Genomic DNA, 19,987 nt, shown 5'->3' with positions numbered 1-19,987 from the left:
TAAATGAGAGGGCTCAGATACAAGATGGCGGGGGGGGGGGAATTAAAAGAGACGTGAAAGGTAATTTCCTAGCACAGACAGTAGTGAGCACTTGAAAAGAACTGTCAGAGGAGATGGCTGAGATGAATGCAAACACAACATCTCAGAGGCATCTAGATAGGTACATGAGGTACGTGAAGGAAAGGGGCCTGGAAGGTTCTGGGACTGGCAGGGAGGATGCTGTGGTCAGCCTGGACTTGGTGGACCGAAGGGCCTGTTCTGTGCTCTATGAACAAATTATTTCCATAATTAATTAAACAGTCTACAATGAACCAATCTATAGTCATAATTAATTTAGGCTATTTGTTGACTCAAATACCATCCTTTCAAACATGAGTTTAAACTCTCTTCAGTGACTCTTATTTCTAAATTTAGCAATGGGAGGTGGGCAGAACAGAAGGCAAGTAAAACTTTTTAAACTGTAAATTGGATAAGGAGACAGAACTGGAACTAACCTGGAACAAATAGAAAGAAATCCACTTAAACAAATTAAAAACCCAAACCGACATTGAGTAAAACATTTATTGGTACAGAAATTCATTTAGTAGAATTTAATGATGGACAAACAACATCTCTTTTGAATAATTTTATTATTAAAATGTTAACAATACTTTGAGAATCAAAGTTTATTCATTTCTGCAAACCAAAGTGTAAATGCATCTTGGAACTTGACTGAAGCAATAGATAAAAACTTTAGCCACTTTCTTCTTCCTTGTGGCATTAAAATTGTTCTAAGTGTGTTTGCTTGAGATGGATGTTTACTCCACATTAGGAAGGATTCAAAGGCAGGGAAACCTTAGCATTTGTTTTCAACACTTAAGGTAACTGTGCTCAGCCTCTCATCCTAACTCTGGCTAATAAAGAAAATCTGCATTTACAAACTCAACCGCTAAAACCTGTTGAAAGAAATAATTACATCATGCATTAGTTTCACCAGTTTTATTCTAATCACAGTCATCAACAGATTTACAAGAAAGACTCAGACAAATTCTGTTTAATGTTAATTTTTAAATACTGTTTTCATGTTGTTACATCATAATCACCAGTATGGTGTCTGCAGGTTTAACATTTTGGGTTGCTGTCCACTCCACTATGGCAAGTAATGAAGATAGAAAAAGCATCCTTTAATCATGGAGCCAACATTAAACCAATAGCACTGGATAGTGTAACAGTGCATCAAAAACCAAAGCACGTGGTGACCTCTTTAAAGGTACACACACACACACACACACACACACACACACCACACACATAAACATGCATGCACATATATGTACACGCACACACACCCACACACCAGACACACACCACACACATGCAAGCACGCATGCACATATATGTACGTGTGCGCGCGCGCACACACACACACGTAAACATGCATGCACATATATGTATATGTACACGCACACACATACACCACACACATGCCAGCACGCACGCACATATATGTACGCGTGCGCGCACGCACGCACACACACACACACTCACTCACTCACTACAACAGATGCAGCATTATTGAGTCTTCTGAGAAACGAAACTACTCCTGTTTCCTGCTACCTAAGTTTCCATAACTTGGCACCAAAGCTATTCATGAGAAAGATTCAAGATTGTCCATTGTCCTCCTTCAGAACACAAGTGTAAAGGAGAACGAAATGATTGTTACTCTGAATCTGATGCAGTATAACAAAAACACGACAAGTATTAAGAACACAATTATAAAAAATGACAATAAAACATATCAAAAAAGAACATAGCAGTCAACAGTTCCACCAGTTCTAGTAACAGAACAGCTTATAAACTTGCTCTGCAGTCAGGATCTCAATATCTTATAGCCAACCACCAAAGCAGAAAATCAGAAAGCAACGCAAATTCATGGGAGGAATCCAATGTATATTCATTTAGTGTGATAAGTTGGCACCTAAAGCATACAAACCCATATAATCGAGTGTAATTGGTAGCAGATCCATGAGTAATGCTGGTAAAATAAGCTTCTGGGTTAATCAGATAGCACGAAGGAAAGTGCACTGGGATTGTCATGTTTGATGAACCAACCTTGTGTTGTGTCCACAATTTCTAGAGTCATGGAAAACTACAGCACAGAAACAGGCTCCTGGACCCATCTAGTCTGTGCCAAACTATTTGAACCGCCTAGTCCCATCGACATGCACTGGAACCACAGCCCTCCATACCCCTACCATCCATGTACCTATCCAAACTTCTCTCAAATGTTGAAATCAAGCTCACATGTACCAATTGTGCTGGCAGCTCATTCCACACTCTCACAACCCTCTGAGTGAAGAAGTTTCCCCTTGTGTTCCCCTTAAACTTCTCACCTTTCACCCTTAACCCATGACCTCTAGTTGTAGTCCCTCCCAACCTCAGTGGAAAAAGCCTGCTTGCATTTACCCCTCACAATTTTTTATACCTCTATCAAATCTCCCCACAATCTTCTACATTCTAAGGAATAAAGTCCTAACCTATTCAATCTTTCCCTATTAACTCAGGTCCTCTAGACCCGGCAAAGAGCTTGTAAATTTTTTCAGGTCCAGGGGCTGGGGCTGGAGAGCTCTGTGGGATCACAGAATGAAAGATTCCTTGTGACTGAGAGAAATTAGGGTCAGAAAGAGGCACTAAGTCTCAGAGAAACAAAATTTAAACAAACTTGCTCTGGAAAGCAACAACACGCCAGACCACCGAGTTTTCCGAGAGTCAATAGTGACTCTGTCGCTGTGAGGCAGGACGAGGCACTACCACCACCTAGTGGAAAGAGTGGGCTACCACAAGCCTGCAACTGAACCTTGACCACAAACTACTTAAACAGAAATTCACATTATAAATGTTTATATATTTGCACTGCATAATAAATACTGACATTACTCAAAATTCGTGACAAAATCTGTGCACACCAGATGCTGGACTTCACATGACATGGACAGAAAATCCAGTAGTACTGTTTTTTTTTTCAATCTTAAACTTCTAAACTTGAGATAGATTCTATATCAATTTTAAAGCATTATATTGAATTCTGAATAAATATTAAGATTATATCGATGTGTTTTGTTATTTGTCACATGTACATCAAACTATAAAATGTGCTGAAATTTGTTGTTTTCATCAATGTCAATAGATAAACCACAGTTTTTGTCAAACAAATGCTGGTATGGCAAGAAATCAGTTCTGCTTCTTAAGTCTAACAAATCCTCTCAATTAGTGTGTTCTCAGCTTTTATGGTTAGTTACTAGTCCCAAATATTAAAATAATGAGAGCAAATGTCTTATTACAGTTGTTTGAAATTTGATTAAGGTAACAACAGCTATGGAAACGATCAGTAATATTTATATTTAAATGTGGATAAATTATGAGATAAAAGGTACCACTCTTCAACACCTATAGCCAATTGGCCTCAAGCTTTTCAGATTAGCTGGAAACCCACAGATTAATAACTTTCCTGCACGCTGCCCATGGCCGGATTAAAAACAGAGCCAGTATGTAACCAAAGGTGACTAATATCTCAGTCAGGCTTTGGGATAGATGGTGACAGCAAAATCCATGAAATCATTGAGGAGCGAGTGTTGAAACAGTAACAGGAAAGACAGTGAGTGCCATCGCTTCAACAATCCATGTGTACCACAACAGCTTCCATCTGTACAGCACTCTGAACAGAGCATTAACTTCCCAAGCTGATCACTGAGACGTTATCCAAACAACGATGCTGGGCCACGTGTGGACATTCTTCTGGCCACTGTATCAAATGGAATACAAGAGCAAGAAAGACAGGCAGATTTTAGAACCTTGGTCTCTGCCAAACATTTGGCAATGAAATTCAGGATTCCCAAGGGGTGCAAGATAATCAGAGGTACAGGGCAGTGAAGAGCAGTCAAGCAATTGAAAGAAAGCATAAGAGTTTTACAAACCATAGCTTTGCTTAACTGGTTACCTGGTGTTAGTCACTAAACACACAGTGATGGTTAAAGGGTAATTTGTGCAAATTAGCACCAGGGCTTTGGATGACCTTATTTACAGAGTAGAGTATGCCCTTAAAAAGTGAAAACTGAAATTGCAATCAATTTTTCATCCCCAAAATCATTGACTGTGTAGTGTCAGTACTATATCATACGACATAGTCATCTACATAAATGTGCAACAAACCAAAAGAAAGCTTACGTTTAAAATTACGATTTTCTTGCAACATATGCCCAATACCAAGTACCTGTACTTCCTATACCATCCACTAGTATTATGTTTTAAACTTCTTTCACTGATCTCTTGTAGTATGTTCACTCATTGTTATTTATCTATATGCAGAAACACAAGGATCATTAGTAAAACAGAGTGGAATGTGTATCCAAAAGTCAGACATTTGCCTTTTAAAGGAGTTAAACTCCACTAGAAATTTATGTACAATTTTTAATGCAAAGTTACCACTGGTCATTTTGCCACAACAACAAACCTGATGCAACTACTCTCTCAACTAAAATTGTAGCTCAGTTACTGGACAGAAATGAAGATTCCTGGAATTGAACCTCCAGCACTATTATTCGAACCACAAATGATGAGCACAACGCAAGCTACCTTTGTATCAGTATCATCAGTGGGGATAATAGATGGTTGGCAGGGAACTGCAAAGGAGTTACTTAACTAAACAATTGTGATAATGACACAAGCCACAAATAAAAAGCTTGAGTGGTTCATGAATGTCATCAAACCCTGTATACTACTTTACTGACAAAAACTCATAGCAACAACAGATTCCATATTTTGCTCAGTGCTTTTGCAATTCCTGGTTAATTTTCTATTTCTAGGGGATCGCGGAGTGAAAAAAATTGATCAGACATCGATAAGAGAACAATGAAATGCTGCAAGGCTACCCAAAGGTGCAGGGCTGTGGCAATCAAACCCGAAACGCGTGAAGGTTCGCTTGCAAGTGCTGACATACATCCTAGAAGCCTACTGACTCTCACAGCTATCTGGACTACTCCTCTTCTCACCCTGTCTCTTGCAAAAACGCCATCCCCTTCTCGCAATTCCTCCGTCTCCGCCGCATCTGCTCTCAGGATGAGGCTTTTCATTCCAGGACGAGGAAGATGTCTTCATTTTTTAAAGAAAGGGGCTTCCCTTCCTCCACTATCAACTCTGCTCTTAAACGCATCTCCCCCATTTCACGCACATCTGCTCTCACTCCATCCTCCCGCCACCCCACTAGGAATAGGGTTCCCCTGGTCCTCACCTACCACCCCACCAGCCTCCGCGTCCAACATATTATTCTCCGTAACTTCCGCCACCTCCAATGGGATCCCACCACTAAGCACATCTTTCCCTCCCCCCCCTCTGCATTCTGCAGGGATCGCTCCCTACACAACTCCCTTGTCCATTCGTCCCCCCCATCCCTCCCCACTGATCTCCCTCCTGGCACTTATCCGGGTAAGCGGAACAAGTGCTACACATGCCCTTACACTTCCTCCCTTACCACCATTCAGGGCCCCAAGCAGTCCTTCCAGGTGAGGCAACACTTCACCTGTGAGTCGACTGGGGTGATATACTGCGTCCGGTGCTCCCGATGTGGCCTTTTATATATTGGCGAGACCCGATGCAGACTGGGAGACCGCTTTGCTGAACATCTACGCTCTGTCCGCCAGAGAAAGCAGGATCTCCCAGTGGCCACACATTTTAATTCCACATCCCATTCCCATTCTGACATGTCTATCCACGGCCTCCTCTACTGTAAAGATGAAGCCACAATCAGGTTGGAGGAACAACACCTTATATTCTGTCTGGGTAGCCTCCAACCTGATGGCATGAACATCGACTTCTCTAACTTCCACTAGGCCCCACCTCCCCCTCGTACCCCTTCTGTTACTTATTTTTATGCACACATTCTTTCTCTTACTTTCTTTTTTCTCCCTCTGTCCCTCTGAATATACCTCTTGCCCATTCTCTGGGTCCCCCCCCGCCCCATCTTTCTTCCCGGACCTCCTGTCCCATGATCCTCTCGTATCCCCTTTTGCCAATCACCTGTCCAGCTCTTGGCTCCATCCCTCCCCCTGCTGTCTTTTCCTATCATTTTGGATCTCCCCCTCCCCCTCCAACTTTCAAATCCCTCACTCACTCTTCCTTCAGTTAGTCCTGACGAAGGGTCTCAGCCTGAAACGTCAACTGAACCTCTTCCTAGAGATGCTGCCTGGCCTGCTGCGTTCACCAGCAACTTTGATGTGTGATCCTAGAAACTTGACAACTTTAGTGGCATCTACCCAGAAGAAAATAACTTCAGCAACAGAAAAACATGAATGTGAAAATGTGACAATTTCATGAATGCCTTATGTTCCCTCATGAATTCTCTCCAGTATACAGGATGAATTTCTGATGTGGTCACTGCTGAGGTCAAATGGGCTCTTAGCCTGTTCCCCCACTTAATCCACACAGTATTGCAAAAAGAGGGTGAGTACCCCTTATCTGAAAACCTCCGAAATCCAAACTTATTTTGAGTGCTGACATTATGTCAAAATAGCAAATTCCCTAAGATGCTGGGAAAGTCCCTAGGTGATGTGCACATTTCTGCGCACCAAAGACAGTCCTGAGAAGCAATCTCACATATGTAGTAGTGAACAGACGTTAATGAAAAATAGAAAAACACTGCGTAATGTGAAAAATTAAGATCTTGACCCGGTATCGTCAGTGTCAGAGTGAATCTATACCGCTTAATGATATGCTGATCATAAAACATGCTGAACTGAAAATTAAAGGTAATTGCAAATATTCAGCAGGCTGGTTGCAGAAACTTAAGAAAAGCCACGGCATTAAATTTTTAAAGTGTCTGCTGATCTCGAAGATCTAGCACCACAACAAGTCTACAATGGAGATTGTTTTTATACCTTACATAATGGCATTACATTTTTAAAGTGACGCTGATGAAAATCTAACACCAGAACAAGTCTACCATGCTGACTGTTCAAACCTAAAAACAAGTAAAATACTACTACAGTGTACTGTAACCTTATAATCAAAACTCTGCATTGTGGGTGGAGACTGAAAGCCTGCGTTGCTGTTTCAGGTATTCTCTCGATGATGCTTTACCTGCACACATTATATTTTCATTATATTAATGGTATGTAATATATTTACTAATAAGTACATAGTATGATGAACAAATGTAATTCATAGACTGCTTACCGGTAGCACATAAATTCAGAGTTGGAAATTATGGCTATATCATTATATATTCCAAAATCCGAAAAAATCCAAAATCAAAACCACATCTAGCCCCAAGCATTTCGGATATAGGGCACTTAACCTGTATTCCTTTTTTGAGTTTATAGATGCAATTTCCATTATTATTGAACACATTTCTACCAACTTTTTTTAAAAATCACAGCATCCATGTAAACAAAACTGATTATTTCTACCTGATTAGAAAAGCTTTATAGGGCTACGGGTGAAAGGGGTAGACTTCTTTGTTGGCATAAAGGGCCAAAGTGCCTGTTTCCATATTGTATACAGTTCTGTTTCCCTCTTAATTCTGTTATATGTCTCCTGGCTCTGCTGTTTGGGAAGTGTTATTCCTCATTTACTCTATTGAACCCATTCACCACTTTGAACATAGATTCTATACTCTCGTCAAAGTACAATTAGCAAAACTGTCAGACTTTTAAATCTACACACCCTGTAATTGGTCTCATCGTGAGAGCCAAAATAACTCCCAGTTACTATCATTCACTGAATACTAAGTAACAGATTTTAATGAGTTTGTGAGAGCCTTCTATTAAAATAAACTAGTATCATTTGAAAGTTGAGAACATGCTCAAGCTGGGTCTCTCTGTCAAGAGAACATGATACAGAGGGACAGGTGAAGGGTGGTCCAGGGTATTTTGTGTGTGTCTATCTATCTGTGTGCGTCTGTGTCTAGGCGTGCATGTCTGCGTGTGTCCGCATGCATGTTCATATGCAGAGTAGAGGACTTAGTGGGGAGGATGATGGTCTTAGGAAATTGCTGAAGCCAACTGAATTCAAGCCAAGAAAATCAAATGTTAAGCATTCTGGCAAACTGCTTCCCTAACAAGCAATAAAATCTCAATATATGACAAGGAGCGAAAGGAAAACCTTGTTACTTCTCACCAAACCCTGCTGCAGGGCAGGAATGGCCTTCATTCAGCTAAACTAACTTCAGCCAAGAACCCAGTCTTGGTGATCTGTATGACTCAACAACGGTAAGCCGTGTGCTTATTCATCAAGACCACGGACCTATTTTTTTCTAAGTGAAGACGTTTTAAAAAAATAAATTCTATTATGCACTGTTCAGTCCATGACGTCTTTGTGTCTGATTCAGCAAAAGATGGTTGTTATGTGAGATCATTGTGGCTTAACTGTTTAATTTACTGCTATAGCAGCGTGATTCTGCATTACTTCAGGTGGAATCTTATAGAATGTTATACGCTGAAATTCAATAAGCAAATTATTTTATCAGATGCAATTTGTATTCAAGTCCAAACTTCCATTGAAAACTAGCTATTAGATTTTGAAGTCGGTCTCTCTAAGGTGAAATATTATCCTAATACTTGTACTTCAAAATATCAAAGACAAATTGGTGCAGATGGTACATGAGCATTATTGTAGCACTTTTCTCAAACCTAACCAAGTCATCAAGACAAAGTAACAAGCCTTCTCATAGGAAAGCAAAGGAAAATACACTACAGAAAAATTCCACCTGCCCTAAGGGCTGAGAAGTGAACCTCCATTGCCAATGCTCCAGCAAAGCCAGTGTCTTCAGAACAGGCAGCCAATTAAAGGAAAATAAGGAATAAGGACACAGCAGCATTCCTTCAACTCACACTGTAACATCTCAGAGTATAAATGAGGAGAGGACACTGAGCTGATATCAAACAGGACTGCAAAGGCATTCCAGAAATTTTGAAAACTTGAAAAGAATGGCAAAGAAAAGTGGTCTTCCATATGGAGCAATCAGCCACTAATGTCGTGGTGCAGTTACTATAGGCACCAAAGGGTAGTAGGAACAGATCTAATATCTGTGCTGAGATATTGCCAGTTAGATATTTACATTTTAACATTTTTGAATATTGGAATCTAGGGAGTTAATCTGATTATCAAGAGAACTCCAAACAAATTTAGATTACTATAAGGAATGTAGAGTTGATCCACTTTCAGGCATCATGCAACTAATTCCACTATGTCCACCAACTCCTCTAAAATTGTAAAACTTTATCAAAACATAGTTTACAAAATGTACAAATATTCTCAAGAGAATTGCTACTAATGCATTTTAGCATTGATTTGTTGTTAGTAAACCAATCCAAGACTCAGTTGAAAAGCGCTCTCATTTTACAATGTACTCACGTTATTTTTGATATTTTCATTGCATGTGAATCTGTAAGAAGATCAAATACATTGTGTGCCTGTGTGTAGCTGTGCTTCATGGCAGCTAATGCTGACCATCACCTAATCCATTCTGTTATCTCCAATGCCTAGCCCCAAAACAATGGCGGCAACAGAAACAGAACCTTTGGCAAATCAAATATCATCACCACAACTTATTCAGAGGTACCTCCCTTCAAGAGCCTGAGGAAGGCCAACCAACAGCAGCTGCAGTAAATCCATGACGTCTGGACTACAGTGAAATCTACTTTTATTAATAACAGTGAAGGCCAACAGACAAGAACACTTCGTAATGGGTTTGATGAGACTGATCAAGAGAATACGAAACTGATTAACCAAATATTGATTATCCTGAATTGAAAACCACTGTCCATCAAGAGAAAAGCAGTTATACAGGCACTTCTAGACTGAGTTCCAACAGAGAGTCCATGAACTGAAGAATACAAATTGGATGGAAAGAGCACAAGAGGTCAGTGCAGGTAACAGAAAATGCTGAGAACACTGAGCATGTCAGATAACACCTGTGGAAAGAGAAACAGGGTTAACACTCCTGGTCAAATGTCTTTCATCAGATTGGGGAAAGAAGGCTCAATACAGCTGTCTCAGTGCCCCCCCATCCTTTCCTTAGTCTTTCTCACTGCAGCTCACCCCCTCCCCCGCTGGAGTGGAGCTAACCTACAACACAGATGAAAAACAAGCAAAACACATAAAAATTGCTGGTGAATGCAGCAGGCCAGGCAGCATCTCTAGGAAGAGGTTCAGTCAACGTTTTGGGCTGAGACCCTTCGTGAGGACTAACTGAAAGAAGAGCTAGTAACAGATTTTAAAGTGGGAGGGGGAGATCTGAAATGATAGAAGACAGGAGGGGGAGGGATGGAGCCAAGAGCTGGACAGTTGATTAGCAAAAGGGATATGAGAGGATCATGGGACAGGAGGCCCAGGGAGAAAGAAAAGGGGGAAGGGGGGAAAAACCAGAGGATGGGCAAGGGGTAGAGTGAGGGGGACCAGAGGCTTGGCTCCATCCCTCCCCCTCCTGTCTTTCTTATCATTTCGGATCTCCCCCTCCCCTTCTCAAATCTCTTACTAGTTCTTCTTTCAGTTAGTCCTGACAAAGGGTCTCGGCCTGAAACGTCGACTGTACCTCTTCCTAGAGATGCTGCCTACCCTGCTGCGTTCACCAGCAACTTTTATGTGTTTTGCTTGAAATTCCAGATTCTGCAGATTTCCTCATGTTTGCGTCTTTAAATACAGATGAAAAACTTGCTTAACCCATGTAACCTTGACCCCAGAACCAGAGTCACTTAGACAAAGCCATAGTGTTCTCCAAGCCATTGTAGACTTGTTCACTGAAAAATAAAATAGGCAGGCCTTACCCTAAACATCTGCAAAAGAAATGTCCACTATCAACCTATCTCCACTGTCTACCCATTGCTGCATGTGCACCCAGACAATAAAGGTCCACTACGACACCCTAGAAAACACAGACCATTTCAGATCTGTGGGGCCACTTCTCCATGAAGGCAAAAACCGATAAAGAAATTTACCGTTGCCTTTTCTGTGCCATCTTTTTGTCTTTTTGTCATCAGTGGAATGCAAGTCAAAATCTCAGGGTTTTATGTTCTACCATGCAACAGTGTATGCTTCAGAGTTGTAGATTATTTGCATGTGGCTCTTCAGATAACTACAGACACAGCACCAACACCATTTCCAAAAAATCCTCCAAAGCCACTGGCAGGATAAGCAGATCAACATTAGTGTTATGAACTTGGACAATATTTCCAGCAACAAGGTCCTAAGTCACTCTGATAGGTAAGCCATATCATTCACAGTCCCAATATGAGATTCCAAACACACACATTTTACCGAGTTCCACCATCTCAAGGGATTATCAGGTAAACGGGGGAAAAGATTCAAGGTTGTTCTCCTAGTCTCCTTTGTAAAAATGTAAATTCCCACTGATTTATATGAGACTTAGTCCATGACCACTCACCACGGTGCAAAGCAGTTGGGATGACTTTGAGAATTAGAATACAGAAGCCTACCATAAATTGTGGATTGAAGGAATCGCCTCTCAAACTATCCATCCAGTCATCCCATCAAAAACTCCCGGCTCACCAAAGGGTCTGAGGTTATCATCCACTGTATCTCAGATTGGGAACGAAACAACGCTCTGCCTAAAAAGGAGCTCTATGTGAGAGATGATGCCAAGTACCCAAGCTTAGTTTGTTTACCATAAACAGTTATGTTGTTTTAAATGTTTCCTTCGTGCTACTCTGATTATATAAAGATTTAAACAACCAAGAGAAAAATCCAGAAGAAAATTAAGGTAAATATTCTGGTATCAAAAGATACAAGTTCATAAGCCAGTCCTTCATACAATAAGACCAACTGTGTCACTACCCGGAGCTATATTCTTATCAGGAAAGAATCTTGATACAAACAAGGGAAGCATTGAAATATTTGCACTCTATGGCCTTGCAAGTATTTTTTTGGAATTTGCCTGATGTGTTAATTATCCTTTTGCTCTCATTGGATGCTAACTGACCAGTGTGCATTTCTCTTTTCTTAAAATGTCCCAGCTTATTTATTGTGTTTGTTTTACTTCGTTGTGCTTAATCTCCCGAGAAAAGATTGTGCAATGTTTTCACTGCCTTCTGCCAAAAGGTCAATCTGGTGAAACTCTTCAGCAAGATCTACTAACTCTACATTTAATTATTCATCCCTGACCATTCCCCTCCCACTAGCATGACATTTTCCACAGCCCTAACAGTTCAGGAGCCAACATGTTCCAATTTATCTAAATTATTCTTATCCATTAGCAATCTTTATAACCTTTAATCCCATTCCTAACCAGATATTCACCCAGCTCTTCTTGCCAAAAGGTGTTAATCAACAGAGCATTAAATACTTTAGCTGGGAACCCCTGGTGCAGATATCTCAGCCAGGGTGCATGACACAGGAGGTCCCAGAAAGGGGAAGGAGAAAATATCTCATCCTCAGTGGAACTAAATGGGGGATGAGTATAGAAAACTTCTAAGCCTAAAGGATATTTCAAATTCCAGCACTCTGATCTTAAATAAGCATTGCTGCCACACTGAAGAGATTTCAGTCAGGCTAAAATCTTAGAATAGCTTCCCAAAAGCTACAAAATCATCATGCACACAAAGAAAATTCCAATGTAGAAATCTAGAGAATACCTATTCCACAATTAACTTTGAGCTGAATTCTCGAGGTGAGGTACCTTGTCTTTCAAAAGACTCTCCTGAACATGTTAGAAAATATGACTTAACTGCCATTTTCAATATTTGAATGTTTTGTGATAGCAGCAAACAAGCTGGGCACTTATGAATGCACGGTGGGATATACTGTAGCTTTGAGAAATGACCCCTCCACTTTTGAAAACAGAGGATACAAGATACAAGAGCCTTGCATCAATTGACTATCCCCTTCGTGAGAAGAGAAGTTTGTTCCTTGAGCTGTTTTATCCTCCATGACATTCATCACAAACCACTCCCTGAGCTGAATTGCCCCAATCAAATCATAAATATACTGCAATTTAATTCGTGTTTTCAACTGATCACAAACACATCAACCACATTGATACCTGAGCCACTTATATCAACTACTGTTTCTTTTCCAAATCTATCTTTATCTCAAAAAGGACCCTGCCTACAGAAGCCGAGTCAATAGATACAAAAAGGCAAGTGATTTAGTATCCATTTTAGAGTGTTTTATATGTATTATGAAGCACAACAACAGATCCAGAAACAAGAGAAACATTCATCACTGGGCAGCACTTGAAAGACCCTCCAACCACTTAATTTAAGTAACATGTATGTGGAATGTTGCAGCGGCCAACCGGACATTCAAGACAACAGGTTTTATTATACTGTTGTAAATGTTCTACACGAGCCAGGTGGAGACTGTAATCTATACAGGTGAAGTTTACAATGGGCAGTCTTCATTACTTTTTGGCATCAATCAAATCTTGCCAGGGGCCAGTGCAGTGGCACAGCAGCAACAGCAACAGTACCAGGTTCATATCTCCTTGTTGCATCTCAGCAGTGTAAAATCTGAACAAATTACTTTCATTATTGCATTCACACAATAAAGCCAGACAGGCATTATATTGCGCAGGAATTTAGCACAATATCCTTTGTGTGCTCAGATCATTTTGCTACCAAGGGTGATGGTGCCATATAAAAACGAACAGCGTCCATGTACAAGATTGTAACTTCAAAACTGTATAACCACAATTGTTCTGACTGCTGCTGAAACTTCCCTGTAATGTAAACAGCACGGACAGCCAGAGACTCTGCAATGTAAAATGCTTTTGCGATAGAGAGCTGGAATTACATACTGTGCAGTAGCACTAAATTATTTCTCTCTGTGGTTCACTTTTTCATAATACTATGACTATCAGAAATTTAACTGATTACTCCAACCGAAGTGAACGACTTGGTACACCAAAAGTATTGAACCATGAATTAATATAAGAGGAAAGGAGATATGGGAAATCAGCCAGGATCTTTGTTTCTGATCATTAAGTGCTAACTACACTTGGATATGTTGTCAGATGGAGCTGAGATATGATGAACCAACTACCACTTCCCCTTGTTTCCACTAGCTCTATAGGCAATAGCCTGGTAATGCTCTTCAGTCCTGATCCCAGTATGAAAAGTGGTCGCTTGAAAGAGATTCCTTGGTACTCTTGTCACCTGTGGAACTAAACTCTACCTTTTAAAGATCCTGAAGAAACAGGCAAAAAAGAATCAATTTTTTTACTTGAAATCTTGAGATTTTATTTATCCTAAAGTGAGATCATAAAAAGGGATAGCAAACCAAGTGAGAAACACAAGAGATGATGAAAATCCAGAGCAACACACAAAATGCTGGAGGAACTCAGCAGGTCAGGTCAGGAGGCATCTATGAAGGGGAATAAACAGTTGATGTTTCAATCAGGCGACGTCTCTGCAGTTTTACATTATCTGTGTAAACACAATTGCTTCAGGCATTTACATGCAACATGATGAAAACTATAAAGGCTAGGCATCCAATTCGTCACTGTTATTCTATATATAATATAAAAGGGTTCTGACTCTCCAGCTGGGAAAAGACATCAAACACTGCTTGTAGAAAGTATTCACTAATGAGTTATGACAATTTGTTGGATGTAATTATTTGAAACCTTACACTCCTCTGCACTCAGGATAGTGCCAATATGGTAGTGTATGGATGCAGTGAGTGCCAGTGAACTCAGACCTGGTAGCATCGTCTATATCCTATGACATTATCCAAACACCTTTATGGAGAAAGTGTGGATGAGTTACAATGAGCTCATCTTGTAAGAGATATTTTCCCTTTCACTTACAGCACATCTATAGTGCGAAAAATCTTTTGTTCTACATCAAGAATGGCAAGTCTCAAGGTTCAACTGGGTAATGTTCCAAAACAGGCTGTCAGATAATTTTGCTTTAGTAAATTTCCAACAATTGTAAAGCTCTCAGGAAACAATCTATTCATTATTATAAAAAAGAGGTAATTTAGTTCTCATGTTGCCATTCCAAATGTAATTAAAATACCAGATCGTGAAACGATCACATTCACATTGCAACCTAGATATCAAAAACTAACAATAAAAATCAATTAAATTCCTTTTAAAAAGGTATTACTGGTCCCATGGAGAGCAGCTTCCAATAATGTTTGTCTTTTGCTAAATAATTAAAATGTTAAGAATTTTAAAAAGGAAGACAAACTTTACGCAGCAGTGGTGTTTTCTTATGAAGTTAGTTCAAGTGATTGAGCACAGGATGTGCAATTATTAGAAATTAACTAATTAACCCTATATCACAATTCAGGAGGCAGCTGTGGGACCAAAATTGGCCTCAGTGTCCTTTCTTAGGGAAAAGCAGGAATCAGCTGGGGTCACTCTTCACAGTCAATACACAATGGCTCTAGTCTGAAAATGTTTAGCAAGTATTGGTGTAGACTGGAATATGATGTCTGTCAAGGTCAAATAGTTGCTAACACTTACTGTGTGTGCGATTTTACCTGAAAAATGGCAAGGTGAACAATGTTTCAGAAAGCTGGCAGCAAACAGATATCCATAATCATTTATTTCCCAAATGGAGCAAGAAAAAAAAGTTAGCTAAAATTCTAACTTCCTATCCACCTAACAGAAACTTTTCAGATAAACTAAAAGCAGCTCAGACTGCTCTCACTGAGCACACCATGGTTATTGCAATTCTTTGTTGGGTAGTCACAGCACAGCTATCAAACTACAACTAATGTAAGAATTGCATATTCGGCTGTGTTAAACTACGCTCAAAGTGGTGCAAATTCTTGGTTAAATGTTCACTCAGCACTTTGCACAGTAATGTGTCAACATCATGCTGAATAAGTCCCAGCTTGTTCAGATTACATTTTTCAGCAAATACATATGTCAATCGCCCAGCTAATAAACTAAAGACTAAAACCACATTGCAGTGTTTGTTTTGTCATTGCCACAATGCTAGCAGACACAAGTAAAACAGGATCTGAAAAGCCAGGTTTGAGTGTATGTTCATAAGTATTGTACCATGTCTGTGTTGGGCTGAATCTAAAGTAAGCCAACCGATATTTAATTTTCTATTGATTTACAGTTTGCAAAGCAATGAGTCGATTATAAAACAATTAATTAATACCATCTAAATAAAAAATATTAAACACTACATTCACTGACATCAAATATACATATATAATTTATACACATATACATTTTACAAACTGATCTCTTTCTTAAATTTACTATTATATCTGCTACATGTTGGCAGTTTGTTCAAACCACAATTATTAAATGTGCGTTTGCCTTAAGCATTTGTTAAATAATTCATGTTTCATCTTCGTATTGTTTGCAGAAGCTGCAAAGATCTGTGACATTGGCTCTTCAAGTTTCTGAAGTGTGCACAGATGGAAAACTTTTATCAAACTGTGGTGAAAAAGAAGATATCTAAACATATCATATTGGAAAAATTGTGCTTGTTTGAGAACAGAAGACGGTCCACAGTTAGCATATTTTAAAGAGTGTCAGTATTTTCCCCAGGTATGCAAATGAGGCGTTAATCTAAATTACTTAAACGTTCAAAAGTTAAGCACGAAATTGTCGTTTAATTGAACCCAAATTACAAAATTGTTATCTTGCCTACTTTTTTTTCTCCCCTTATGTAGAATTGTTGATCTTACATGTCCTGCCCCACACGCATAGAAACGATTCCCTCATGCATTTAGACCCCGTGAGCCTTCACAGTTCACGATCTGAAACTCAACGCTGAACGAATTTACATAGAGAAAAAAATGTTTAAAGTAAATAGGGCGAGGGGAATGAGTACAGGGGATATCATAAGGTTTTCTTACCTTGGTTTGTCTTACTTGCCGCAGTGCTGAGTGGGTTTAGGAAAATGAGAAACAAACAGTAGCAGCCAGACAGCCGGATAGCACCCATTCTGCTCTGCATTCTCAGATGAGTCTTTCGGGGGAAGAGATGAGACGCGAGTTTTTTTCTTCTCTCCCTCTCTCTCACTCACACTCACTCCTCTTGGAGGTCCTGATGGAGCTGAAAGGAACCTCGGTCGGAGCCTCCCACGTCAGTCAGATCGCCCTCTGGGGGATCAGGAGGATCTGGTGTGTCCTGTTCATTACTGTAAGCAGCACTCGGTCTGGAGGGAGGGGAAAGGAGGGGAGGGGGTAGGGGGAATAGACACACTCACACACGCGCGAGAGAGGGAGAGAGGAGCGGAGATGGAGAGGCTGAGTCTGGGGATCCAGCACAACACTCAACAAAGGGGAGGAGGGAAACACTTCACACGCAATGCTTCCAGTATCTGCAGGAATTTACAATCAGCTGCTGCCCAGAGAAATTCCTGCCAGAGACAAGGAAAAAAAAGGCTGGAGGAGGACTTACAGTCTCCATGGAAACGGCTTCTCTGGGATCAGGAGGTCAGAGCAGGACCATGTGCAATCAATGGATCGATAAAGACAGGACCATGTCGCCAGACCAAACCAGACCGGCCCGGCCATTAGAAGCTGCACAAATCCGGCAACCGCTGAATGGACCTCCGGGCTCTGAGCCTCAGTAGCAAGTGAAACTGCGATTTTAAATATTAAAGACTGCTCTGGGTTAGGGCGCAAACAATTCTAGGGAAATGTTTTGTTTTCCAAATTATTCCGCACAATTCGCGGTCACACACTGATGAAACTAGGAACTTGAACTAGCAACCAAGCAGTTGAAAACTCAGATTTAACAGTGCCGCCAATCAGCTTGCAACATTCTTTTTAAAGTTCAAATGAGGCCAGCCTGTCAGCGAGGGTTTCGTTGTGTTTGAAAGGACAGAGAATTTAAATGTATACTGAGAATAGGTTGATTCTCACCGAGGACAGGCCACTCCCGCCAGCGACGGACTGCCTTGGTCCCTCATGCCGACATCTGAAAGCAGCATTGTTTTATATTTTTTTGCTCCCGCCCTTGTTCATCTAAACCTGTGAAATGTCAAGGCCGTGCACTGAGACGGTCACCGTGACAGTAAATCAGTTCACACAAGAGAAGGGGAGATCGCGTTCGCTTCAGAGGGACAGGCAACTCCAGTGTGAAAAGGTCCAGGCGGACAGGTTAATCCACCTCTAACTCCCCCCACCCACCCCAAACAACAACACCGCTCACACAACACAACCCACTTCATTTATCTCACTCATCCTCTAGCCTCTGCACGAAGTCGACGGGCAACTTTGAGGAAAGAAGCGTGTTTATTTCATAAAAGTGACTAGTCATACTTTAAAACATTCAGCTTTCCTGTCACAAACTATTACCCCTATAAACAGAAAAAAACTAACCACAGTTGACTAATGTATTAATATTTGGCGGGAAAATTAAAGCCTAATAGAATAGACAGCTCCATTTCTGGTCATTTGCAGCTTTAAGCCCTTGTGAGAATATTTTATAACAAAGTAACTTGAAGAAAAATTGCCTCACAGAGGATAGAATGATCTGCAGAGAAATATGATTATAAATCAAAGTGATCATAAGATTTCATGCAGAGACTGGGTGTGCTTATGTTTGTGTTCATGTGTATATGTGTTTGTACTTCGTGTGTGTGTTCGTGTTCCTGTGGAGATTTCCGAGAGGTAAGACTTGATCAGTCTCAGCTGGGATAGCCGTGAAGGTGGAATGGCCTTTCTAGTATCCACTCCCTGCCCACTCAGGCAAGTAAAGACAAAACAAGACAAAAATAATGAAAGGCCGTGGTTAAAAGTAACAGGAGTGCGGGAGAAATGAATTTCGGAGCAGGGAAACAAAGGAAAGAAAGTATGTTGTTTATTCTATTCTGAATTTTTGTTGCCTGGTATCAATTGCAACTTCACCTATCAGAGTTTGACAAGTTCAACAGGAAGAATCCCTGCTCAGTAGTACAGTCCCTGTTCTGTATCTATTTTAAGGAAATGATAATATTAATTAAAATATCATGGTTATTCCTGAATTAAAAGTTATTACCATACAGTCTGAAGATTGATGCTGTGTAAATGGTTGATACTACTAATCAGGGTTGATGATCGACAGATACTTGAATCTTTCTTTCTTTACAATGTTTAAGCAAAGTCGTCTGATTTGAAGCCTAATTAGATCCTAGGTTTCTGAATCACTGAGTTACTAATCAATCAGTTAGATACCATGTGCTGCAGAGTGAGAAAAGATTCCTTTGAGGCAGGACTGCACAACATCAGCCACAAATCCATTGATCCAGATATGCTCAACTGTAGCAGTCAGCTGAGCATCATCAACAAATCATCTATTGATTTTGTTTCCCAGAGAAGCATCGCACAATGAAACTGAACTTGCTTTACGACAGAAGTTTATAGCAATATATATGCACACCAGCTGCAGTGTTTGGTTTTGCCTATTCAGAGGAAATTTTACACTTTTAGCTACAGGTCTAAAGTCTGTTACAAGATAGGAAAATTGTGTGGCTGCTGGTACAGCAAACATCAGGCAGTCTGTTACAGCATTAGGCTGGCAAACTGTTCTGGGGAAGATTGGTAACTCTTGTGTAGAATAAATTGCAATGGAAACAAGCAATCCACAAAACTGTGCCCAGACATAGAGGACAGTTATCCCTGCTCCAGCACTGATATCCACCTTAGCCTCAACCTTGCCTTCAAAGGGAGACCCATTAAAGCCCAGTGCCAATATTCTGTCTCCCTAATCAAATATTATTGGAGCCTGTCTAAGTAAGTTAACATTATGCCACTAGATATTAGTCATTAATTTGATGCATATGTCTTATAACATACAGTAAACAGTAAATGCAAACCCAACCCCAGCCTTCTGCCACCACTGCCTGCCCTTTTAACTTATCCCTTTGTGCTCTTTCTTCCTGTAAACAGCAATAGGAGGAATCCTACCAATTCCTAAAAATCCAATAATCTCAGAACGTGTCATTCTAGTGTTTGATTCTGGCCTGAAGATCACTTTATGCCCGTCTTGCTTCATTCCTTGAGGGGATATGCTTGGCTTCTTCAAAGTGACAGGACTGAG

General features: G+C 40.4%; 1 protein-coding gene across 1 annotated transcript in view; it reads right to left on the bottom strand.

Moving 5' to 3' along the window:
• The window catches only part of LOC140209904 (signal peptide, CUB and EGF-like domain-containing protein 3), a 373,983-nt gene extending 356,452 nt beyond the window's left edge, over window positions 1-17,531 (bottom strand). The window contains exon 1 of the mRNA XM_072278560.1: window positions 16,816-17,531. Coding sequence (XP_072134661.1) covers window positions 16,816-16,915 — 100 coding nt within the window. The 5' untranslated portion in view covers window positions 16,916-17,531. The remainder of the gene's footprint in view (window positions 1-16,815) is intronic.
• Window positions 17,532-19,987: the final 2,456 nt, after the last annotated feature.

This window comes from Mobula birostris, chromosome 14, assembly GCF_030028105.1.
Source record: "Mobula birostris isolate sMobBir1 chromosome 14, sMobBir1.hap1, whole genome shotgun sequence".
In the NCBI taxonomy this organism is placed as follows: domain Eukaryota; kingdom Metazoa; phylum Chordata; class Chondrichthyes; order Myliobatiformes; family Myliobatidae; genus Mobula; species Mobula birostris.
This window is presented reverse-complemented; position numbering and strand designations above follow the sequence as displayed.